General features: G+C 40.4%; 1 protein-coding gene across 2 annotated transcripts in view; it reads right to left on the bottom strand.

Moving 5' to 3' along the window:
• Positions 1-26,677, bottom strand: part of cdk17 (cyclin dependent kinase 17) — a 43,052-nt gene that overhangs the window by 3,080 nt on the left and 13,295 nt on the right. For both annotated transcript variants that reach the window (XM_063460542.1, XM_063460543.1), the window contains exons 2-16: positions 18,262-18,406; positions 15,255-15,419; positions 9,924-10,057; positions 6,598-6,723; positions 5,097-5,153; positions 4,896-5,010; positions 4,475-4,569; positions 4,255-4,317; positions 3,851-3,974; positions 3,640-3,760; positions 2,329-2,426; positions 2,114-2,219; positions 1,838-1,880; positions 835-925; positions 642-719 (exon numbers count right to left, since the gene is read on the bottom strand). In XM_063460542.1, coding sequence (XP_063316612.1) covers positions 642-719; positions 835-925; positions 1,838-1,880; positions 2,114-2,219; positions 2,329-2,426; positions 3,640-3,760; positions 3,851-3,974; positions 4,255-4,317; positions 4,475-4,569; positions 4,896-5,010; positions 5,097-5,153; positions 6,598-6,723; positions 9,924-10,057; positions 15,255-15,419; positions 18,262-18,388 — 1,543 coding nt within the window. In that variant the 5' untranslated portion in view covers positions 18,389-18,406. The remainder of the gene's footprint in view (positions 1-641; positions 720-834; positions 926-1,837; positions 1,881-2,113; positions 2,220-2,328; positions 2,427-3,639; positions 3,761-3,850; positions 3,975-4,254; positions 4,318-4,474; positions 4,570-4,895; positions 5,011-5,096; positions 5,154-6,597; positions 6,724-9,923; positions 10,058-15,254; positions 15,420-18,261; positions 18,407-26,677) is intronic.

The raw sequence follows: 26,677 nt of genomic DNA, 5'->3' as shown, positions 1-26,677 counted from the left end.
GCCATAGACCGCGGGTGTTCCTCATTCAGAACTGCACTTTCTGTGTGTGTGTGTGTGTGTGTGTGTGTGCGTGTGTACGCACGCATTTAGGCAATTCTAGGATGCTAGAACAGTCTTAGTTAACAGATGCATTTTCATCATAAATAAATGATAGCAATAAAGCATTTTAATGTTCACATTTAAATTGTAAGGATGGTTGACTCCACAGTGAGGTCACCGAACAGTTTATGAACTACTTTTCTGAAGTCTCGAGGTTGAGATCAATGCTGATGCCTTCTTCGTCTTTTGAAACCAGATTCGAACATGTTTGAATGAGAGAGTGGAGAGAGTGGAGCTGATCAGCTTAGCTCTTGGTGCATTTGATCTTCGATATATTATTTAGCTATTTTTGGACAGGACAAAATGTAAGGACAAAGGTGGAAAACTAAATGGTTGACTCTTTAGAGTGGCTGTTGCTACAACTGCATGCTGAACAGAGGATGAGTTCTTTAGAATCCATGGACCATAATTAAAAAAAAAAAATAAATCAGCATCATGTTAATTAAAAAGCACTTGAAAATGTAATTGAGACCATGATTTCATTTCTTCATTGAATGATCTAAAAAAGCCGAGTTGGTTAAACATTTGGATTCTCCACCTACCTGACTCTGGATACGAGGAGTTCCTGTAGCCTGGGTCTCTCTGCAGCTGCACTTCTTTCAATGTGAATATCGATACACCTGAAACACAGTGGAGAGGTTCAGTTACTCCAACGAGTAACAGAAAAGATAAAAGAATCGAGAACCAAAGCCTCTGAAAGACAGCAGCTTTATTATCAAAGGTGTGTGTGCTCACTCTCAGGCAGTGTGTGGACTCTCATCCCAAGCTGCCTGAAATAGGAATGCTTCATTGCCTCATCAGCTGAAATTCTCTTCTTGGATTCGTACTGCGGAGACAGAAACAGGAAACGATAAGGATCTTGTGACTTTATCAAAAAACGCATCAGTGCAGCAATCAGGGAATTCACAGAGATATACATTAGAAAAGCGAACAAGAAGAAGTTCGGTACTGTGCCTCCTGCTGTCATCATAAAGGAATTCATTACTAAAATAAATCTAGTGACTAGTGATGCAAAGCTGAAGCTTTGCCATTACAGAAACACACAAACGTAAACACGTCAGCCTTTTTTCATATCCAGCAGATGGGAAGAGAAATGACAGGCAACAAACAACGGCAGTCAGATATGAACTGGTGATACTGTGGTTCACGGTTGGTGCCTTAAACTAGTTAGATTATTTTTCATTAGTTCAGAGTCCTTTGTTTGCTAGTAGACTTAGACTCTGAAAACTACTAGCAGACTAAAAGTAAACATATACAGGCAAGCTGGTTCTTCCATGCAACCTATGGGAAACCTGCCAGCACCCATAGCAAACACAAAGAGGCATTTAATGCAGCACCGTACACCTCTTTGCAACAATACCTTGGGACTCTCTGCAACCACTAGTAACCATTCACTAACCCATTGAGCAATACACTTCTTTTTTTTTTTTAAATTTTACCTGGCAACTTGTGGTTGCCGGGTGTTGGGGTGGGGTGTCGCTCTGTGTGACTGGGGCTTAAGTTACACCAAACCACTGATGATATTCATGTACATCTCACTATTTTTTGAGTAACTAAATCAGTTTTTAAAAAGCTGGGTGTGAATGGTTTAATAGGAGCATTTAACAGAACTCAGTTTTGACCAGCTGTTATTATTTAACCAAAGGATTGCATAAGACAAAGAAAACTAGGAATATCAGTGCAATATATATACAACTACTTATACAGTATTGTGATTACTGTGACAGTAAAGACTCACTCTGAGGAATGACAGCAGCAGCTCGATGCCTTCACTGTCTAACCTAAAGAAGACAAAAAGAAGAGAACAGTTTGGGCTGATGGGAATCTAGGCGCTCATGGGAGGAAGGAAGTGGACAGACCTCTGTAAATGTTTTACAGGATTTCCTGCCTGCAGCAGGCATACACACACAGACACAAACACGCACACACACACGCGCGCGCTCAAGAATATATATCAATTATATAAATGCAAAGGGGCAAATGAGGAAAAACAGATCCCACGTGCGAGCGGTACCTGGGGGCATGATTGATGATTGGCTGGGGTTTGTATTTGGGGAAGTTGTAGGATTTAAACTCTTCGATAGAAGAGATTCCTGGCCAGTTCTCCTCTGTAGGTGTTCCTGAAGTCACACAGTCACACATAGGTTGCCATGTTCAATTAAGCAGGTAATAACATGTGGTGAAACGTCTGAGTTGTTAAAGAGATCTGATCTTGCAGAAAATGCTCACCCAGTAGCCTGAAGATGAGGTGGAGCTCGTCTTCAACGGTGGAGCCGGGGAACAGAGGCCGACCTGCAGCCATCTCATAGAATATACATCCAACACCCCTGGAGACACACAAACATGCAATTTCACACAATAAATGAGTGAGTGGGAGGTGGGGTTAACAGTTTTCAAGCTGAGAATAATTTGAATTAAAAATGCTGAAGAGGTCTCATGATGAGGCTAACAGTTTTATATGACACAAAAATGTTATTAAAGTTGAGCATTACCTCTTCACGCATTCATTTAAACAGACAAAAGAGGAGTATGTGGTAATCATGGAAAACAGAGATCACTTCATGACTTTGGCTAACTGTAGGCATACTACTGGTTTGTTAGCCAAGATCTGAGGGTTGCAAAGAAGTAGTGAAACTGTAAGAGTGCAACAAAAACCACAAGCAAAACCTGTACAGTTTCCTTTAAAATCTTTTATTCTAAAGGTGCGCAGGTGTTCATTTCCGATTTCTCTCACACTTTTCACAGATTTACTGCTGCTTAGCAAGTAGTTGACAAGTGTCTGCAGACGAGTCATCGTTTTCCATACAAAGTATGGGTGACCACAGCAATCTGCTAGCGATCAAAGCCTTTGCAGGGGGGTATGTGTTGCAGTAACATGCCTCTTTGGGACCAATTTCACCTAGCAACTACAAGCAATCTCTAGCAACCACTAGCCAACCAGTTGCAGGATACACGTTTTTCCCTAGCAACCAGAGTAATTCATGACCAGCTGGTGTCTAGGCCTAACTAACTAAATAACTAGTTTAAGGCACCAACTGTGAACCACATTATCATCCTCAGTTCATACCTGACTGGTGTTTTGTTGACTGTCATTTACCTTCTTAAAGTTTTTTTTTTTTGCACCATGAAATTGAAAGAATAACTAGTAGTTACTGTAACGTCAGAGCCTACAGTATTCACATTCTTCCTACTTATGGCACCTTGCCTGTATAACCGTGCTTCTCCTTTAAAGTTTAGTTTTTCAAATCAGAGGTTGACAAAAACTTAGTTCTGGCTTCAGACATACATTATTTATTTATTCATACACAATCCAAAGCAAATGTAAAGCTGTTATCATCAGCAGCTGCAGTAAAAAGAATGAAATAAGAAGTGCAGTACAGTAGAGAGGGCTATTTAGTTAGGTCATAATTCCCTGTGGGTTTGTAACTACAAGGGACACGTGTCGCATTACCAGCAGCCATTTGATTCAGCATTTAATTAGTGATGATAGCAGTTTAAAACCATAAAAAGCATTATTTGTAGTTATTGTAAGCTACATACCACATATCGATCTGGGTTGAGTACTCAGAGGATCCCAGCAGAACATCAGGAGGTCGGTACCAAAGAGTCACCACCTCGTTGGAATAGGTTTTAGTTGGAACAGACTTGGCCCTGGCCAAACCTGCAAAGTCACCACAGACTCATAAGGATTTTTACACAACAAATCAGCATTATGTCTGTGAAGATCCTCTCCTGCTGGCCTTCCTCTTACCAAAATCAGCCAGTTTAAGTTCTCCTCTCTCATTGATGAGGAGGTTCTGTGGCTTCAGGTCCCTGTGGAGAACTTTCCTTTTGTGACAGTATGACAGCCCTCGCAATATCTGGAACAGGAAGATCTGGAAAGGTATTTTTAAATGGCTTGATGTTATTAATAAGTCAGCTCATGTTTTCATTACTTATGTTTATGCTTTTCTGATCTAATTTGCCTAATGTGATGGAAATACAAACAGAAGAAAAGACCAAAAGATGCTTTTAGACTCTTGGGAGAATTTATATGGAAAAATTGACACAACAATTTAATCTCTGTTAGACACACAGAAAATATAACAAAGCTGGAAGGGTTGAAAAAAAGAGTTTACTTTACATAGCATGAGGAAAAAAACCCATCATCCTCACCTTCACATTATGCATACTCATTATGTTTCCACAGTCGTCCATGTACTGCTTCAGGTCTTTGTCCTTCAAGAAGAGGTGGCACCATTAGACAGGACGTACATGTACAAAAAGTCTATAAACGGATTACTTTAGAGACCATTCTTTCACATTTCACACAGATTTCACCCATTTTTTCTTTTTTTGTTTCTCTGTCATTCAACAAATCCACTCTGAGTCTTACCAGGTACTCAAAGACGAGTGTGAGGCTCTTGTCAGTGTGAACGATGTCATGTAGCGTCACAATGTTGGCGTGTTTCAGGTCCTTCAATAATGACACTACAGACGCACAATGTTTACAAAGACAGAAACATTTAACATTTATATAATAAAACCTGACTCAGGAAAATGAAACACCAATTAAAAGGACAGTTCATAAAACAAAGGATTTTAAATCAGAATTTATTTTAGAGATAAGAAGGTTCAAAATGTAACATTCACACATTCGAGCAATCTCTCTCAGGGTGTCACGTCTTGTTGTAGTCAACTATGGCTGAGCTAAACTGCTAATTGAAAAAAAAAAAAAAAAAAAACTTGGATTCAACACTAGACTCCAGATGAAACACCAGAACTTTGATGTATCAAAGGACATAAAACCTGCTAACCTTCTCTGATGGCTGTGCAAGGGGCTCCTTCCTCATGCTCCAGCCGGATCTCCTTCAGCGCCACCAGGTTGTCAGTCAGTTTACTGCGTCCTTTAAACACTGTGGCGTAAGTTCCCTGAAAAGCAACACATTAATTTAATGGTAATACTGTATAGCAAAGTTACACTGTGAAGTGCATGTGGAAACTTGAGCCTTCCTCACCTCTCCCAGCTTGTCCAGTTTAATGTACGTCTCCAACTTTCCAAAACCAATCTCTGACTAAGGAAGAGAAGAAGAAAGAAGGCAGATTTAAGCATATTAATTGCATCTTAGGTTCACTCATTTCTGCAAACAGTCACTTGCAAACAAATGCAGTCTGCGTTCTGTTGACCATTCACATTTGAGCAGGCTTTGCAGGTGTTTTCCTGCTGCACCTGTAGCACCATCTTACTGTGTCCCCCGCCCCATTCAGAAAACCGAAGGTGTCTCAAATCTTTACATAACCCATCATGTACACTCAAACTTTAGTTATTTATAGCAGGTTTTTTTTGAATAATGTTGCAACAAAACCCACATCATACTTTTTCTTTTCAGAGGGAAAAACCCAAAGTTCACATGTGCAGGATATGATTTGGATCAAAGGTTTTCAAACTGTCAAGCAATTAAGGGCCCATTAGGATCACGTCCTATTCCAGTTTTATTCTAGACCCTTACAGAGTACCAGTGCATGAAGCGCAGTTAAAAATACTCTGTATTTATCTTATACTGATGCAGTTCATCCAGTCTGAAATGGGCTGTTTTAGCTCCTATCCCTTTAAGACAACAACATGTTTGAACATGACCATATTAGGTATATAACTTCTAAACAAAAGAGCCCAGAAGAGAGGAAAAAAAACACCTGGAGCCTCAAGCCCGAAGTATAGAGCTCACATTGATCACTCGCTAAAAAAAAAAAAATCTGTCCGTATTACATATAAATATTCAGTAATATTTATATATTTAGTAAAGACCCTTACACTTGGCTGGTGCAACAGAAAAAAAAAAGAATAGAGTCAAATCTTTTTCTCATAAATTGGACTGATATTTAATATTACGGGACCTTCAGAAGAAATAAATCAAAGCAGCCCACAGATCTCTCACAAACTCAGTAGCAAAATCATACACCCAGTCTCACCAACAAGTGTAGTTCCAAAGCACAAGAACAAGATTATCCCCTAAGAAACTAAGAATGAATAATGATACATATGAATATTTCATGTATGTATGCCCACAGTGCAGCATGAATCAAACATTTTCTATCATATCTGGTTTCTGACAGCATGTCTTCAGGGATTGACAAAAAAAACCCCAAAAAACAAGAAGAATCGATATCAAGAAGAACGAAAGGTGATTAATTATGAGTGTTTACCGTCTTTAAACCTTTTTATTTACATTTAATCTTTCAAACAACTTTCAAACTAAGTGGAATCTGGAGGCAAACTCACGATGACCACGAATCTCCCTGTCAGTGATGATAACCACACTGCAGCAGAGCATTATGATCTAATTTTATAGGCTACAAGTGTGAGGTGAGCGCATGTGACTACAGATTAATCCATCTTGGGCTTGTACCAGGAAAATCACCATGGAAACCCGGCACAGAGGGTGTCTGGTAACAGGACTGCTTGTGCCACAAAGCAGTAAAAGAACAGAGACAAACAGACACGCACGCGCACACACTCACCAGCGAGGCTCGGCGCGAACGTCGGCTGAGCGGTTGGTCGAAGGGTGGGCTGCTAAGCTGCAACTTCTCCAGGTAGCCGTCAGGGATTCGGATGTCAGCAGGCAGAGACAGGCGCTTGTTGAGGTCCTAAAACACACACACATATATATAAAGAAGTCTTTATCTAACGTTCCTGAAGAAACCGTAAAGTTAGCCTGTGTAATAAGATCACACATGTGCTGCTGACACTTGTTACGTGTCGTCTGTATGTTGTGTAGGGAATGTTTCAGCAGTGAGCAGCACAAGACAATGTACCCTGCAGAATCCACCCACATCCCTGCTGCTTCTAAAATAACTCGTCCTCTTCTCCTCCTACTCCCAGAGACGACAAAGATCAGGTCGATCACCATCTTATGGAAGGTGAAAATAAGAGGCGGCCTGTTGAAGTGTGACTGCTGGTAAAAAAACAACACCGTGATTACAACATGATTATAAAACTGTACCTGTGTTAAGCTCATACAGCCAATCTGCACTCACACTGCACAACTATCATCTAAAGTGTTCTGGATGTCAGATCATATCTATTCCAGGATCAAAGTCAAGAACACCACATCTGACACTGATGAGCTTACATAATGCTGATGGATGTAATGGGGAAAAAAAGGAAGAAAAAAACATTTAGTGGATTAAAAATACAGCGTGCATAGACTCTCCATCTGTGTACTTATCTTTAAAGTTTGGCCTCACCGCAAATAAATTATTCCCTCTCATGACAACAGCTTTTTGTCTTCTGAGACTGCTTGGAGAATAAGGTAGTATTACGAGTTCCCACAAAAGTCTTGTAAATCTTGTAAAAGGAAAATGTGTCCTCCATCAAGATGGTGTCAATATATGATAGTGTCATGAAAAAGAAAGTTTTACACAGGACTGCAGTTCTGTGAAAAACTAGGTACACGCTATAATACGGTAGCTTTTAGAACCATCTTTAGGAGCAATAAGCTGAAGTAATGGTTATCTGTATGACTTTATCAGTCTTTCACATCACTGTGGAGGAATTTCAGTCCACTCATTTACAACGCTGCTTCAGTGAACTGAGTTATGTGGGCATTTGTTCACACAAATCCCGCCACAGCATTTCAATCAGGTTGAAGTCTGGGTGTGATACATCACAGCGCCTCGATTCTTTACTTTTTTAGTCTGTTGTAGATTTGCTGTCATGCTCGGAATCATCGTTCTGCTGTGTGATTTCACGTGGGCCGAGGTTTAGCTGTTAGAAAGATGGCCTCACATTTTGATTCACAAGATCTGTCTAACCACACGACTACAATGGGAAGATTGGTGGTATTAACACAAAGGCACAAACTACCAAAATGTCTCCAGAGGTGCTCACAATTGATAATGATCTTTTTTTTTTAGTTGACCTGATTAGCAGCACCTGCCTGCTACCTACACTCTTATGGAAGTGGTAAACATGTACCTACAAAAAGTCCTGTGAAAATGTTTTTTCTTCCCATGAATGTATGCTTTCAGAATAATCTGTCAGTTTCTCAGCAACACTGTGAGCCAGTTGCTTGAAGCTTGGCAGCCTAGCCAAGGAAGACCCTATTAAACTGTGGTGAAGATGTGAATTGCTTTCTTAATGAGTGTAAGATAGGGCACTGATCCTGGGGAGGACTGCACTCTCCAAAAGCCAATATTCTAACCATTTGTCTGTCAGCAGAGTTATACAAAATTGATCAGGTCAAACTTAATGAAACTTGGTGGAGAGGCGGTGGAGTGTGGACAAAGGAACAGAACCAATTCATTCATTCTGAGATCTACAACACTCATTTTCAAACTGCGAGATATCTCATTGGCTAGTGCGATTTTTAGGTAGCTTTCTATTTAAACTATGCTGTGCATCTTCTTTAAGAATGAATCAACTCAAAGACTTTGTAGACTTCTGAAGCATCAGTTTAATGGGTTAAGAAAATTCCCATACTGCTTTTATAATATAGGAAACAGATTTTACCCAGGCATAGAGCTGGTTCACAAGTGAGAAAGTATAAGCCTGTTTATCTTTTACTAAGACCAGGTGACCGAGCTTTCGCTGTGCTCTTAACCTCTTTGCTGAGACAACTTTATGAAAGCCTCCGCCAGCAAAGAACCACAAGAAGAGCAGTGCGCTTACCCTCATGTAACGCGTATCTGCTGTCTTTGACCACATCCTCGATTTCCACTTATTTCATGCACAAACGAAACTAACATTTAAAAGGGGTGAAAAGCAGGTCAGTGTGCATGTGTATCTCTGTGAGAGGTAGCATACATCAGGGAAGGTGATAAGGTGGGTTCTGGCATATTTCACCATTGACCAGCAGGGGGCAGGGGGTCTCCAGGTGAATTCAGTCTTCCTTTCAAAATCAATCTTCCCCCAGATTAAAAAAAAACCAAACAAGTAAACATATCAAATATGTTTTATAGTGCACATAATCTATGGTAAAATCAGCATTTGCTTTAATTCTATTAGGAGAGAAGAGATTTTCTGTAACTTACTAGTGAGTAACACCATAACAGGTGCAGCTTTTTCTTGGAGTAAAAGGGTTCAAATGATTACAAAACCACTGAAAAATTAAACAACTAGAAGGCATAAAAATCCCCTGATAATCATGAGATCTGTTTTAATTCATCTCTCTCCCTCTTTTCTGTTTTTTTTTCTTATCTGAGCTTGTGTAAGGGACTAATTCTAATCTACCCTGGGTGACACCAATGCCAGTTTTTCATGTATAAATAACTTTCTTTGGGGTATTAAGAAAAAAAAAAGGGGGCGAAAGCTGAAAATATGAATGAGAAAATAAGGAGATTACTAACAGGAGTCATTTAAAATGATTATGCAACAAAATTGGCCTAATGCTTGTTTTTAATACATTTTATATTGTATTATAATTCACCCCTGTATTTGAAATGCTACAAGTACTACTCACTTATACATGTCACACAGTTGTTTAAAATAGCACAACATAATTGTATTCTTCTTTACAAGAAGAATAAAGGGGAGCATGCTCTCAAGTGGAGACAGCTGACATGAAGAAAATCACTGTGGTAACCAGCACAGATTATCTCGTCTCTTTACCAGCCTCTTCTTTTGTCCTCAGGGAGCAGGGCTGCTATCAGTATCATGACGCCCCGACTCAGAACCCATTAGCCAACAAACAATCTGTCCCAACCCCCTCCCAAATCACTTGAGGCAGTGGAGAAGACGAGCAGAAGGAGATGAGAGGAGGTGAAGCGTGGTATGTGGACTTGCAGCGTAAGCCGTTTTTACATGATTTACAGTGTGTGCATGTGTGTCGGGATTCTGCACGCCTCACCTCCATGGAGATTCGCCGGTGGACCCTGTTCCTCAGACAGACGCCCGTCGGAGACTGGACCTCGTCTGAAGACGTTCCTGATGCCTGATCACTCTCCCCGTCAGATCCCATCTTCAGATTTTCGTGGACAATATCTGAAAAATCAAGGATAGGGCACAAGAGGGCTTTAGATAAAAATCACACTGGAACTGCCAGATTAAGACGGTTTAGGAGTGATCCAGTCCGGCTAATGATTAATGCTGTTTGTAGAACAGACCTAAACTTACAAGAATCAATAACTTTCATTATCTGTTTATCTGTTGCTTAAAAAAGGGAAAAACAAAGAAGAAAACACCCAAAGCTAAATTTCTTAAAGGATAAGTTAATAAATTAAAAAGAGCGCAGTTTCTACTATAAGTAAGAAAGGATAAAAAGTTGAGTTGCAAATCTATCTTATAAAGCCTGAGGTAGTATGTTCCAGTTGCTTTGTGTTCATGCATAAGATATGTCATTTAGTAGCACATATTACCATATTTTAGACATTTATTTTTTATGGCTCTGTAGCTTCATTCAGAAGTAACCAACAGCAAATATTCAAAGCGTTGCCTGGTGGGCGATGGGATAATCTTGTTCAGATTTTTAAATCGTGACATTTGATAAATCACCATAAACACATCTGCTAAACATAATGCAGCTGATGTGATTTTTGGCCATCTCAAGTACAATAATCAGTGAGAAATGTACTTGTGAACTGATCTTGTGTTGGGTGAGCAAGAAAATGAAGCAGGAGAAGAAAAAGAAGGAAAACAAGGAAAAGAAGAAGAACAAAAAGAACAACAACAGCTGGCATTGTTATCACATTATTACCCAAAAATAGAGTTAGTTCAGGCAGGTGAAAAAGTGAAGCTCATCCACAACACAAGTAAGTCATCTGAATTCAATACTGGTCAACATCTCATCTCATCTTCTCTCATCTTCAATGTCATGCTGCTCTGTTGTATCTTAATTGCCCCTTGGGGATAAATAAAGTCTTTCTGATTCTGATCTGCTCAGCCATCAGCTGATACCTTTCCATTTAGGATATGTCATTTAAGCTGCTTTAGCCTCCTAAGAGCAGCTGCACATATGCAAGCTGCTTTGCAACCCAGCTCCATGCTAACCAAATATGGTAGGTTGAGTTGATGCCAAAGAATTCAAATTTGGTTTCATCTGACCACAGCACTTAGATGTTCACTGAGAAACTTGTGACTGGCCTGTACGTGTGCCTTCTTGAGCAGGTTAAGGCACTGCAAGATTTCAATCCATTACAGCATTGTAAGTTATAAATGATGTTCTTTGTGACTGTGGTCCCCTGTGTAACAAGCTTCTCCCATGTAGTTTTGGGAATATCCACCACCTTTTTTGTGATAATCATTCACCCCATGATTTTCACGGAGCTCCAGATCAAGGGTGATTGATGATCACCTTATTACAAAGGTTCATGCTCATAATCTTGCAGCCCATTCCAGCACTGTGTAGATCTACACAGCTTTTTCTAAGTAATTTCCAGTAACATTCACATATATGCACACTCCAATAGATGCACTGGAGAGCAAATTGGGGCTCAGTATCTTGCCCCCACCTACTTTGGCTTGCAGAGTGGAGCAGCCAGCGATTGATAAACCAAGCCTTCCCTTTAGCGGATCCATTCTGTACTTCCTGAGCTACAAGCACCCCATTAAACATTTAGTTTGATTAAGTTTGATCAATCGAGTGTCTTACAAAAAGTAAGACATGACAAGAAACTTACAGAAAGAATATATGACAGAAACACTATCCATCAGTGACCACAGGGTGATGATTAAATAGTAAAGCCTGGGGATCATCACTAGTCTGTCTCCAAAGCAAACTTAATGAAAGTAAAAATGTACAGCTTTATTTCACAGAGCCCACCTTCTCCCATTCATCTCCTCTCAGACCCTTATAACCCCAGAGGCCCAAAATTGCCACGCCACAACATCGCTACCTTCTCCACAATAAAACTACCACTAACACAAAAGAGGCAAACACACTCAAGTACAAACCACATGCCCACCCTCTGCTCCGCATACACAAAAACGCTCACAGAGTTAATGAGTAGTCACAGTTTTGAGTAGTTCTCTGTCATCAATGTGTTAGCACCTCCAACCATGCAGTCTATCATCAAATGGCACAGTGTGGAGAAACGGGAGGGGGAAAAAAAAAAAAAAAGAAATCACTGCAAGGTTTCTCTTAAGGAGATTTAACTTTGCATATTTCAAACATTACACTTGCTGATCATCTCTTTCATGTGCTTTAACAACCGAAGTTCTTCCCAGTATACCAATCTCACTGACACAAAGACAAGTTCATTAAATTATGTGCATAGATGTATTTATCCATTCATCACTGACTTCTGAGGATGGCGTGTATCTACAAATCTGTCAGCAGGTAAAGTAAGGTTTAAATTACAGACAGAAAAACTCAAACCTCTGTCAACAACATGGGCATAATTGAGAAAACGATTTCTTTAGCATAGACATGCAATTATATACCACTGCAGTTAAAATTATCTGGATTTTTAATGGGTCCAAGTCTGCTTGTTAAGTCATTTTGTCACATGACCAAAATTCTCAAGTTGGTTCACACTGCATGAATTTCAGCTTGAACTATTCACACTCTCTCTTCTAAGGTGTACTGCTGCTGTTTCACAAAAAAAAAAAGCATTATAATGGGAAATAAAGTGATTTTTACTGTGAAGAAATTATGCAAAAATGAAAAGAAGTGGTCACATACGTTAATACTAACTGCACTTCTGGATTTATTGATCAAACATTGATCAGGGACAGGCATGATGAGTAGTTAAATGAAGATCTGCAAGTGATGGGACTGCGGACTGCAAACTCCTCCACAAAGTAAGCGACTCCTGCTTTATGACCTTGTTTGGCTGTGCTGTAAACGGTGCATAAGTCACTCTTGTTTTTAAAGCAGGTGCTCCCAGAATTACACGAAGTATCAAAGTACGCTTGTTTCCAACAGTAACCTAAAGTTTTGTCAGGCTAACCATGAATCAAATTATTTGAATTTTATTATCAACTGTCATGGGTTGTTACTTTTACTTAAAAGGAGAAGCTTCTGTTTTAAGTTGATGACATATGAGTAATATATATATATAAATGGGTTTTTATGGGTTATTCCTTTGTAAATGCTCAGAATGTTCCTGTGTTTTGATAAATGAGTGCCTACAGATAAAAACTGTCTAATTTCTTTATTCCAGAAAGCTTTCACTCCATTTTTCATGCCTGTAATGTTTGTACTCATCTCAACCTAACCTACTTACTGTCTTTCCACAAACACTTTACAAAAAACTCATCTTTGCCCCAATTTTCAACTCGTCTCCTCTTTGAAAAACTTCCAAATATTCCACTTTCCCCTTTTTCAGATCCTCTGACTTGCACACTTATTTCTTTCTCAGAAACTTCAGCATTTTGCAGCTACCACTTCTCCCTTTCATGTGTTTTTATTCTATGCATTTCTCACTCTTCCAGCTTATTTTCTGTTGTGTGTGAAGTTTTTAAAGGCTTTAGCTCATCTGATTCCCTCTACTGCTTCAGCAGAATCCCCCCACCTGCCCTTGTTGTGCCTCTTCTACTCCAAAGCTTTCAAATGATCTAATCTGTCCTACTTTCTTTTCCCGTTAACCTCCTTTCACTTTCACATACCTCTGCATCATCTCCTGCTATTTTATGTCTTCCCTCATCCTCTCCAAGAACTCTCACATTTTTTTTTCCTCTCTCAATAATATTTTGACTTTCTCTCATCAAACCAAAGCAAACCCAGTCTTTTTTCTTACAAATCCCCCTATGCTGATTTCTTATCTTCCTCCCACATTGTTTTCCTTTAGGTTCTCTTGCTTCACCTCTTCTTTCTCAAAAACCTTGAATGATTTCATTCTCCACCCATAATTGAGCTTTCTTTGCTGAACATTTTCACGGATCCTTCTTTTATTTCCTTGTCTCTACAGAGCTTTTGACACATCGCCACATTTCTCTCTCTCTCACTACTTGTCTTCCTTCTCTCTGTGGTCATTAGCAGCTTTGCCAAAAGGCAAACAGAGTGTAGCAGCAATATGCAGTACATCAATGTCCTACTTAACTGGCCTGCTTTTAGATCCAAGTCCTTCTATCTAGGCCAGGGTCCAGTGTGAGGCTCAACAGGTCCTTTGGTGTTCCACTGGCTGAGAAAAAGCACCAGCAGGAAGCCTGAGCTGTAAAATGTCTAACATTGTGTGGAACACATGGTTTGCACAGATGCTGGTTATTGCTGTTGGGTCACTTTGAAAAGAAAAATATTTTAAAGTTTATTTAATGTTTATGGCAAAAAATTTGAAACTGACGAATATAATACAATTAACAGGTTGTGACCACTCTGGCAGGCTTTAAGCTAAATGCTCATGTAAACATGTAGAATCCTAATGTTAACTGGTAATGTTTTTAGTGGTCCTCAGTCATCTTTTAAACCCAACAATCAGCAGCTCATTCAACATGCTACAAACAGACTCACAACAAAAGGAGAGAACACATTAAAACTTCAATGATTGCCAGCTACAGAACATAAAGCTGGCCTTCTGACTTCCTACAAGCATGAATACAAAAACTTTTTAGTCACATAGTTGGCCTAAAGGTGCTATCACATAGCACATTGCTCTGAAACCAGTTATTCTCAGTGGATGGTGTCATACAGTGATGCACCAAGCAAAGCACAGAAATTGGGAGCTCTGGTAGATGATGAGGACAAAGTTTGACAAACGTGCAGTTGATGTGGCTCAACTGAACTCCCATTGAACCCAGCACGTCCTGTGTGGAAGTCCCATGATGTATACCACATTTTAGCATCACTTTTACTTGAATTTGAACCATAACGCACCAACTGAATATCAAGATGTATTCACCGACATTTAGAATTAGCGCCTCAGACCATGTTTCTACATCCTGTGAATCATTTCGCCACCATGTGGGTTGTCCCAACCCCGACCTTGAAATCTGCTACTGCTCTGAATCATCTGGACATCATCTCACTTCCACCAGTCAGGATGAGACTCGTCACTAGGCTTGACTGTGATGAGTCAGTTCGCGCAGGAAACTGCGTAACGTTTGACTGAGTTCCCCCATCCAGCTGCCTCTTGGGTAAAAAGCAGGCCCGCTAAGGGTGGCGAGAGAAGCTGGCTCATGGGATTAATGCCCAGAATCTGTCTGCAAATGTGAAATCTCAGGATCGTGACACGTTTCCTGTTTGCTCTTGGATGGCATCTGCTTTTCGCTCACTTCCATCCGTGTGTGTGTGTTGTGTTCTCACCCAGGCGGCTGCCATGGCGCGGCATCACCATGAAAGACCCCAGAGTGCCTCCGATGACGCTGTGTGGCCGGCGCAGGGGCGGCTTCTTGAAGGAACCGGTGTACTGGTGCAGAAAGGAGTGCATGCTGTGGGAGGTGGGTGGGCGGCCATTCCTCATGAAGGGCTCTGAAACACAACAAAGCTAGTGTCAGGATGTCTGATTTCATGACACCCAGATGCTCCACAGTGGAATCACAAATCCTCGGGTGCACGCACGGAGCACCAAAGAATATCACGTCCCATCTCCTTCAACCTTTGAAATGTGTTGGTTATGTGACATGCATACTGTGCAACAGAGGTTTGTTTGAACCAACAGAATTTTATTTAACATTTAAGTCGAGATCCAGAAATGTTAAAAAAATACCAACATTCAGCCTCAATTACAGGGAGATGGGTAGAAACAAACATAAGACGACATCAAATATTCTCCAGAGTTATGTAATGCCCAGAGTGACAAACCTATGCTAAGAGGAGAATAATACCACAAATAAACACACACACAAATACTCTGTGAGTCAAAGACTGAGACTTCAGGTTGTTTTCAGATTTTTGTGTTCTTGGTTCCGTATGATGTCAAAGGGATACCTAACATGATCCCCTCATGCTCACAGAAGTCCTGCCTACATACTGTGCAAACCTTGACTACAAAGGTTGATATAGAGAGCGAACGCTCTATGAGCATTTTGGTCCTTTTAAAGAAATGAAGTGACCAACTGACATAATTAGCTTGCTTATTACTTCTAATCCAACTGGGTCTTAAGACTGCATTTGCGAGGGTACTTCTTGTTCAGAGAGGTGTGCTACACAGCTAGTTAAAAGCTTAGCGGGCTATGTTGAGCTTAAAGTCAGAGTTTTCTGTGTCATGAAAGTGGCTCTTGTGGTTTAAATTCAGTTGGAAGCGCCACATCTTTACAGGTTCTTTAATTTACAGCATGTTCTAAGTGCAATATAGATCATGTTTTGGGCCAATAAGTCTTATATGTGCAAGATGTCAAGCTGCCCCTTGCTGAAACCTGAATGAAGCACCACATTGACACAGGAATATCTATATGTTGTTGAACTCTAATCTGCTGTAAAAGTCTCTTTTACATTGCTGGAATTGTAGCAACTAAAACAGATAAAAACACACAAGAATAGATTTTCAATCAGTGAGTTTGATTTCAACTTGATCTGCTGACATAATAAAGGGATTTCCACATGGCCTTTATTAGGCTGTGGGACAGTAATAATGTCTAAATGAATCCAGTTTAAAGTTTTAGAAATCTAATGTTCAGCTGTCACCTTACAATTCAACAGCAGCAATTTAACTGGAATTAAAACATTTATTTTAGCGCTCTGTGCGAGACTAACCGTTTTCTGCAGCACTCATCTTTTGTCTTATTTACAACACTGTGTGTTTTACTGGGTTTTTAGGCTTTGTCAAGCCAGCTAATGCAAAGGAAGCTTGGCTGTGTTGAACTGTATTTGCAGTGTACCCTTCTGCTGCTGTCAAAAATGGAGGAGTCAAGAGTATGCCCCACTGCAGGACGGGACTAGATTGCCTCTGGGAAAGCAACTGAAAGATAACGACAATCGCCATGATAAGAACATGACCGGTGAGTCAGCCAGTGGGGAAACAAGAGAAGGGAAGGGCTCGAGGCTTTCAAAATAAGATAAAAAAATAAAGTCTGTGCAGGTTTGCAGTCTACTCCTAAATGATAGATATCAGTACTGAGAAACGATTCACTGGTTCATTGCTGGAATAGGAATTAGAATAAAACAGTGAAGTCAAAATACAAACAAAGTAAAAGCAGTTTTGTTTTTGTTTTTAAGCTTTCTGCTTAATGTCTCTTTTTTCCACATCAACTACTGGAGCACTCTCCCTTTGGGAATGCCTCTGCAACCATGAGAATAGACTGTCTCTAACCCCAAAATTAGAAAAAAAAAAGGCATCTAAAATAATTTTCTAAGTGGACATACTTTTAAAAAAAGAAACAACAGCAAACTGGAAAAAAAAGGATTGTAATACTGAGGGGAAAATGGCCAAGTATACAAATATTTGAAAGCATAATGTGGGGCTCTCTCACAACAATTAAGTTTCCTGTCCTCTAAGAAAACATTACAAAACACTGTTTCCCATATGGACCTTTAACATACATACAAAAACATCAGACACGGTTTCATTCTGCACTTGATTAGATTGATGGGAACAGAAAGATCCAACAAAGTCCTCCTCCATCCATTTTCAACTGTGAGCGGATGGATTTTGCTAACGTTTCAATCATGATGCTGTCACACACAAAAAAAGTTACGAACTAAGCACACATTAATGAAGCGATTGATGTTCATTTATCCCGACAGCTGTCAATCAAAAGCAGCAGCCACTTATGGTCATGTGTCTATCAACCCAAAGGTTCACTGGAGACGTGGTGTAGCACAGTGTTATATGAGGGAAAAGCAGAAAAAGATTGGATGTCTGTGAATGATCATTCACTATGGACCACTTTCTGATCGTCTGAGAAGCTCTCAGTGTGTGTGTGTGTGTGTGTGTCTTTAAGTGCTCTGCTCTTACTCCTCTTACATAACTCGGTAGAGAGGTACTTGGAGGAAGGCCTTTACAACTGTTACTGACACACATGCTGAACTTTGTCTTCATCAGCTTCAGAGATTTATAATTTAGAAGTCCCTGAGAGATGTCGAGATACAAAACCCCCGTGTCCTTCTAGCTTTTACATATCAGCTGAAGGGCATGCACAAGAAAACACTTAGAAAAATCAGACTGGTAGAATTTTCTACGCTGGTGCAGATCAGGCAGGGACTCAAATCAGAGATTTTTTTAATGGAATTGTAACCCTTTTAAAATGAATCATCCTCATTTTATTCACTGCAACTAAAATATGTTTTTACCATTTTGTTCTTTTGTATTTCAACATTTCTATATGTTCATATCTTTTTTAGAACAGGATTTGTAAAAAGAAAAGGTGAATACCGTTGTCCTTGGTGCCACCATCTTCAATGGTCATTTGCTCAGCCAGTTCTGACAGAGACTCGTCGATGGTCTGACTGGGGCGGAGTGTTAATGACAGACGCTTCTTAATCCTCTTCATCTTTTCCATAACAGGGCAATGCACGGCCTGCAGGACACAAAAACACAGAGTCGGCTTTAATTCAGCGAGAATGAACAAATGCACATCTACAAAAGAATGCAACATTCAGAAGACTGCTTTCATCTGTGCTGTTATTTTGTGCATTCTTGTGCGATGTGGAAGATTTTGTGAGCACCCGTACAGTCCAAAATATCTCCGCTCATGAATAACTCAAAGCTCCTTTTAATCCAATATTCATTCACTCTGCAAATGCTTCAACAGTACATGAATAAACCATGAACGAAGCATGAATAAAGGATGACCATCACGCACTTGAACACAGCTGTTTTCACTTAGACACACGCTCACGCATTCAAACAAGGAGAAATTAATGAGCGCTAATTGACAGAGTCAAATCAGTTTGCCGAGACACACGTACACGCTGTGCACGGCTGCGAGCGCCTGCCAGTGTTGTTCCAGACGAATGTATTTGTGTTGACGCAGCAGTTGTTCAGGTCACAGGAAACACCTTGCTCAATCTGCCTGAAGCCAGGCCGTGTTCATTGTGTTGCTGCGGTATCGCCTCGTCAATGTGTGCGTGTACATGAGTGTGAGTCTGTGTGCGTGCACTTATGAGGCTGGCTGAGTGGAGGAAATGCAGTGAGGAAGCAGCGGCAGCAGAAATGCCCCGCCCATGCTGCCTGACCCTCGGCACAAAACACGCTAACCCCTGCCGTCACCATGCCTCTCTTTTCATTTCTCTCTCAAGGTCGTTAGCTCCCTTCATACTCAGGAGACCCCATCTGCCTGTCCGCTCTCTCTCTCTCTCTCACACACACACACACACACACACACACACACACACACACACACACACACACACACACCTTCACCAATACATCATCCATGACACCGCACAGCGAAAATGGCTTCAGTCAATATCAGCACATGTGACTGTAACCTCACGCCAACACAAAACCATAATATGTTTGTTTTGTGTCGTAACCAGGCCTGAGAAAAATATATATTGCAGCATCATCCCAGACTGCAGTGATGTGTGATCAATAAATGCTGAGCATTAAAAACTATTTAATCTTGGCTATAACACTGATCTCGCCCCCTTTGCTATCAGTAAATGCTAACCAACAATTAGTGATGCCGTTTGCACATCAACATCACACAGACGTTTTGCTACAGAACAGAACAGGTTAAAGGCTGTTGAAGGTCTGACTGGAGTACCATTGTCTGTGTCAAATTACAATATTACTGACAATATAAATATGCAAAATAATACAAAAATAAAATAATTTTTAAAATAATTTACGCAAAATAATTTTAGGAACACTTCACTGTGGGTCTACCAGGTAAGCAGCAGCTAAAAACATTACACCTACCAAGCTCTCAAGTGTTCTCAGTTACAATACATGCTTTCCTCCAACAAAAAAACAATATGTTCTTGTTTACTCCAATACAGTTTGGCTAACAAGATGCAAAGACTAGAAATGAAAAGGCAGAAAGCAGAAACTAGCACGACCATGAATGTCAGTAAAAACACTGAAGTGAAACTAAATAAGTGCCAAAATGTTGCATAACTTTATTTTGTTCACTCATTGTGTTATGTGTTATTTTTAGTGCTGTCAGCGTTAATCTCGTTAAAATGACGTTACCGCCATAACCACATTAACGCGACAAAACCCCGTTAGCGAGTTACTGCAGATCGCCTCGTGCTTGGGGCCGCACGGCATCAACGCGTTGAGCCCTGTGCGTGGGGCTAAAGGAGATTTGCCACTAATTATTTTACTTATTACATTACTATTTACAAAATCAGTAAATGTATATATTATAGTTTCCCAGGCAGGCGGATTGGACCATCAGCTGCAGTGATGAAGACGCTCCACCGGCCCCTTGTGGTGAAGAGAGCGCTGAGCACAAAAGCAAAGCCGTCAATCTACCAGTCGAGCTACATCCCAACCGTAACCTATGGTCACAAGCTTAGGTAGTCGCCAAAAGAACGAGATTGCGGATACAAACAGTGAAAATGATCTTTATCTGAAAGGCAGCCGGCCTGTGCAGTCATTGAGAGGACCTCAAAGTAGAACCGGTACTCCACACAGAAAGGGGCCAGTTGAGGTTATATCTCTCGGCTGGACTGGGGATGCCTCGGCATTCCCCTGGATAAGCTGGAGGTGATAAGGTGGCTGAGGAGAGGGACGTCCCCTCTTCTCTGCTTAGGCTGCTGCCCCCTGCGACCCAGGCTCAGATAAACAGATAAAAAGGATGGACTGATTGGTGCGTGCATGGATGTTGTTCCTTAAAAAGACTTTACTCATGTGAGTCACCAAAGTATATTTTCTATTTTTTAGCATTTGTTCCTACTATTGGACAGTTCAGCTGTTGCCACCCAGCTCTGGCTGTATTAGAACTAAAAATACTTGAGCTATTGCAAACATGCTAAGGTACTGCTCACAGAGATAATCAGATTTTTATTCTGGCAACTTCTTTTATTTATTGCTTTACCATTTTTTTTTAGAATAATTTCCCATCCAATCCGTCTATAGTGTGTTTGTGTTGAACTTTAAACTTAAATCCTTCAACGTGTGATTAGCCTCCTTTTCAAGAGGAAGTGTGTCATGCTAGCCCTGGTGGCTAAATCAGCATGTAGATCTCATGACTACAGACACAGACCCACAAGGGAAAAACTAATCAAAACAAAACAAAACAAAAGACTTAAGTACACTGAAAATCCAGCTAGTTAAAGAAAAAATATTTTTTCAATGCATAAATAAAATGACTGCATTGGAAAACACTCTCACACAAATGCTCTCTCCCTCAGACACACACATTCAGTGTTATGAGATAAGCGCTCTTTGTCTCCCTTACAGAGAAGTGTAACAGAGCCGGGTTTTATCTCTGCAGCAAACCAAAACAAAGAGCCTCATGTGCCGTGTGTGTGTGTGTCTGAATCTCTGTGTGTTGAAAATACAGCATCTGGCACATATGAGTGATGTGTGTGTGTATGTGTGTGTGAGGGGGGTGGGGGGTTTCAACATAAAAAGCAAGCAATCTGCCAATGACAGAAAGACACTGAGGGAGAGCACCACAACTTTCTCTCTTTTTCATCATCAGCATTGCAAAAAACATTCTCTCTCTCTCTCTCTCTCTCACACACACACACACACACACACACACACACACCTGTGATCCCCCATTCCTCTTGGATGCCTCCCAAGTGCATCCAAGGTAGTCTGGAGGAGGGGACTTCAAAGGACAGGAAGGTGGGAGGGGGAACTAGGGACGAGACCTAATTACTGGGCTAATTATTATACTCGCACTCTCCACGATTCCTCGTCTTCCTTGCCTTATTTCCTCCTCTTTCCGTCTTCCCCCACTTCCACACGAGAATGAGGTAACAAAATGGAAAATGTGGCTTTAGATTTGATTTCAGAGAGAAGTGGGTGAAAGTGTGAATTTAAAGAGGAGGTGGAAGAGTGGGAGGAGATGGAAGAGGACAAAATGGGCGAGAAGGAATAGGGGAGAGAAAGTGAGTTTATTTCATAATGGAGCCTTTGTGTTTGGTTAAGAGCCATGAAATCACCCAAGTGACTGCAAGCGTGTACAGTACTGTCGAGAAAGATTCGCTGGTCGGGGTGGGGGTGTCCAGCCTGAAATTAGGTTTGGTTTCAGTAGCAACAATTTAGCATATCACAGGCTTGGGAATTGAAACTGATAGCACTTCCAGTGACCACTGAAGTGTGATTCCCAAATCCTACTAGTCCATGCTCTCATTGTAATAACACAATATTTATTCACTAAAAACAAGTGCTCTCTAGAGCCTACCCAATTAAGCTTACATGATGAGTGTATGTTTTTCCTTTTAACTGTGTTTTTATGGCATACTAGGGTGTCCTGCAATACTAAAGGGGGGAATTTACCTAGCCCTATATGTTTATTGTTAATTCTATTACAACACTGTTGCATGGTTCAAAGTATAAAACAATCCTATCAAGGGCCTTCAAGCTGTTTTAGCTCCATAATACATGTCCTTGGTGCCACCATCTTCAATGGTATAATTGGGGTGTCTGTAGCTCAGAAGGTAGAGCAGGTCATCTACTGATCGGAAGGTTGGTGGTTCGATCCCTGGCTCTCCCTAGTCTGCATGCTAAATATCCTTGGGAAAGATATTAAACCCAAGTTGCTCTCCAATGCATCCATCGGAGTGTTAATGGTAGTTAGAAAGCACTCGAAACCGTCCTCGTGTGAATGGGTGAATGTGGCATGTTGTATAGAGCGTATAGAGTCCTCTGGGAGAGGAGAAAAGCGCTATATAAGAATCAGTCCATTTCCCTTTTGCTCCTAGTCCAATAACAGGCAACTCCAGCACAATCCCAACTATTATACTTAAAATTGTATGCATCTTGCCGCCCCTCCAGTTTAATTGTGTGATAATTTTGCAGCTGTCTCTATAAGTATCAAAAAAAACTTGAAAATTAGTTTTTTCAAATAAAATTCGGCTAACTAATACAGAAGACATTTCCTGCATAGCTAGTGTCTGCATATAAGCTCAACACATCAAGAAAAGGTCACCGTGTAGCGCTATCCAACAACTGAACTTTCTAATGCAATTAACAGCAGAAAAAAAGGATGTCTGCATGATGTGATCTTACTGGCTACTTGCCATGCTGGAGCATTTGTTTATGTTGAAATTCAATCAGAGGGAGCAAAACAAAGCATGGGATCCAACATTCAGTTTGGCAACACATGATGTCATTCCATTCAAAGTGAATGAGAAGTGAGAGCATTGAAAGCTGAAAGCTATCTGTGTGAATCCTCCCTCAGTACCCTAGAATGGACCACTGTTTTCTTGCTATCTGCTCTAAATCAGACACATACATTTTCAAGTTCACTCAGTCCATTTGCTTCCAGTCCCACTTGGTAATGCGTGGATCAACCACTGGGGGCAGGTAACACATCAAGCACAACAGACTAGCAGCTGGTGTGTAGAATATTTACAGCACAACCAAATGGAGGATTTAAACAGGATTTTATCAGTGACATTGCCGTTCCTGTTATTAATATTGTTTGTTCCCTAATTCACGGAGTCACTGACTGCATTTCCCCAAACTGAAGCCCTGTTCTCAAAGCCATTATTTGAAGAGGAATTATTTAGTTTCAGCTTATCATTTACTGTCAAAGTGAATTCTGATCCTACTAAAAACATTAACTATACTTATGTCAATTTTTTGAAGTCTGTGCATACGTTTCAGAGCCTAAGCTGTTGTACAAACACCATCAGATGCTATTCTTATCAGCTTATGTCAAAAACAAGCTGTCCTTTAATACTCCTCTCCGTTCTATAAATGTTTACAGACGTGACAGAATCGGAGCAGGAATAATGAACAGAGGGAGAGTTGAACAGAAGGTTAAATAGTCACCGGCACCGCTTCTTCTCAAAGGGAAAAACAACAGTTAACATTGTTAAAGCAGTTTCCCAAAATAGAACCTCTCATATGAGAATCACAACTGCTTTTAAAATAGATAAAATCATCAGTTTCTTTTTGGAGAGCGGACATAAAGGAGCCAGGACTGAACGGGACCCAAACGGGAAAGTGATGTCACATGCCACACTGATCTGCTTATTAATGATTAAGTTTATTTGTGGTTCATCCCTCAAGGATTATCGAGTCATTGTGTGAGCTTTTGGGTTTGTGTGACGAACTGCCTTTTGACTAGGCCATTCTTACAAAACAGAAAGTCTCAATGGGACACAGTAATAACTTGGTACTGATGTAAATGGAGTAAAACAGCAAAATCTCCCATTACAAAACCAAAACGTTCAGATTTTACCTTTTATTTGTTTTTTAAATCCCAAAAATGCATGTGTTCAAAATTAGAAATGCATACGGTGAATAAACTAAATGATTAAACATTCCTACACTTGCTAGGCAGAACCAGACAAAGCAGTCAGTAAGCAAACTATTCATATTTAATCCATTGTCCAGATGATGCCATCTATTTGGGACATTTTAGAGGACGGGATGTTTATTTTTAAATTATTTGTAAAAATTTGGGATTATGTTAACCACTAAAATTTGGCTGGCTGGATAATTATACATGTTTCTGTTTAATTTAGCTTTATATGAACTTTAGCTGTTACAATAATAATTATAGCTACTTAAAAGCTTTTGAAAGGTCAAATATGTAGCCTGATTTTTTTGGTGTACACACTTACTAAAAATGATCCCTAACAAATACAAATACTCCTCTTTTACCTCCACTACTGTGGTGTCGATGCTTCTTTAGTTTTCTGCATGTAAAAAAAAAAAAAAAGTGTCTTGTAGATTAGGTTTTAAAGCTAGGAACATAGAGAAGCCCAAGTATTACACATTTAGGCAGTCTTTGCTTTTCTCCTTTTATGTATAGCGCTGATCAAAGTGGCCTGTAATCTTTGATGTGACACGTAAGCTTAACGTTGCCATCATCCGCACCTTCCACATTATCTAACACCGCATCTGTTTCACAACATTTCCTTTATTTGCAGATTGTGTAATAATTCAATTGTCGAGTGACATCTATCTGTCTCTCTGCTCCATTTCTCCCACATTTGCAGGCTGCTCGCTGCCTACAGACGGTGGAAGTCACAGCTCTTTGCATGAGATGGTGACAAGCGCCATAGTCGGACAAGTTTAGATGGAAAAAAATTTTTCAAATCGTCCAAAACAAAGCTCGAAGGCGAAATCCAACCTCGCGCAGTTACTGACTTTTCAGTTTTCTTCATTTACCACTTTAGGATAAAAGATGCGTATAATGTCTGCCTCGGGCTTCCTTACATCACTCATATCATCACATCACAGCAGGGCGCACACAGACACCAGGGAGTTTCCCCTCACACTGCTGGTATACGTTACAATCAAAGTACCGCCATCTGTCTTACACGATGTGCACGAGGACAAAGACTTCAAACACAGATGAAAGGATGTCCCTTCCCTAAAGCCAACAGGGTGGATGAATCCCTACATCTCACTAAAACCACTTTGAAATCTGCCAATCTTTGTTTTGGAGGCTTTTAAACACCAAAGACACCAAAATTAATTAAAGAAAAATTATTCTGATCTGCAAGCATAGTGTCACTGCAAAACTATTAGCACTGTCATCAGCCTTCAAGCATGCATTTTATCTAAAGCCTACTGAGTACAGTCACAAGTATGTGTTTGTGAGCCTATAAGAACACACACACACACACACACACACACACACACACACACACACACACACACACACACACAGACAGAGCATCAGTGCTATTGCCCAGTGCAGTGGGCGCTTTTCACTGAAAGACCCTTTGTTTTGTTTGTCTAAAAACTGAAAAAAGGAGCTTCAGCATGACTGACCCAGCGGGCTGAGCTGAAATAACCCTGTATGTGTGTGTCTGCAAGTGCACAAAAGCTTGCAATGTTAATATGAATGGGAAATGACCAATGAGCATGAGTAAAAGCATGCCTTTGGGTGATGAAGAGATGTAGGAGGAAAACAGGAACAAGTGAGAACGGTTTCGGTGGGGATAAAAAGTGAAGTGAGATTGAAGTTAGTTTTTCTACTTGACACCAGAATCACCCACATGGTCATTTGCAATGCTAAATTTAATGCACCATCACAGCACTTCAAAGTGCTGAGTAACAGGAAGAATGTAGTATGATCGGAAAAAGAAGAAAGAACTTCTTGCAGCAGCAAATCAAAAAGATCTGTAATCTGTTGTGCCATGTGTTAAGTGAGTCGTACTGTACATTGTGGCTGAAAATGCTCCAATCTAGATAAAATGTGATGCAACGAGAGTCTATAACCATGTTTCTGCTTCCATCTCTAAAAGAATATACAGAGGTACAGAAGCATGTTCACAGGCTCTCAGTCGCAAAATTTATATGCTAAGAGGATGCTGTGTACAATTTCAGTTCGGCGCAATAACATGAACAAATGAGGTTGGGGCAGATGGCTGCACCTCTTTGAGTCAAGTTCTGTCAAAGGTTTCTTCCTGTTAAAAGGGAGTTTTTTCTTCCCACTGTCACCAAGTGCTTGCTCATAGGGGGTTTTCTCAATAGAACAAAACAAAAAACCCCAAAAGAACTCACAATATACAACAGAAGTGTTTTTGAGGAGACAATAATGTGATGGAACAGCTGCAGAAGTGTGAAGCTAACAGTAAAGTGCTAACAGTGAACATGTATCTATAGCAGGGGTAGGCAACTCCAGGCCTCGAGTTCTGGTGTCCTGCAGGTTTTAGATATCTCCCTGTGTCAACACACATGAATCAAATGATTAGTTCTT

This window comes from Pelmatolapia mariae, linkage group LG17, assembly GCF_036321145.2.
Source record: "Pelmatolapia mariae isolate MD_Pm_ZW linkage group LG17, Pm_UMD_F_2, whole genome shotgun sequence".
NCBI classification, from domain to species: Eukaryota; Metazoa; Chordata; class Actinopteri; order Cichliformes; family Cichlidae; genus Pelmatolapia; species Pelmatolapia mariae.
Note: the sequence above shows the minus strand (reverse complement) of the source record. Positions and strands in the feature narration are given on the sequence as shown.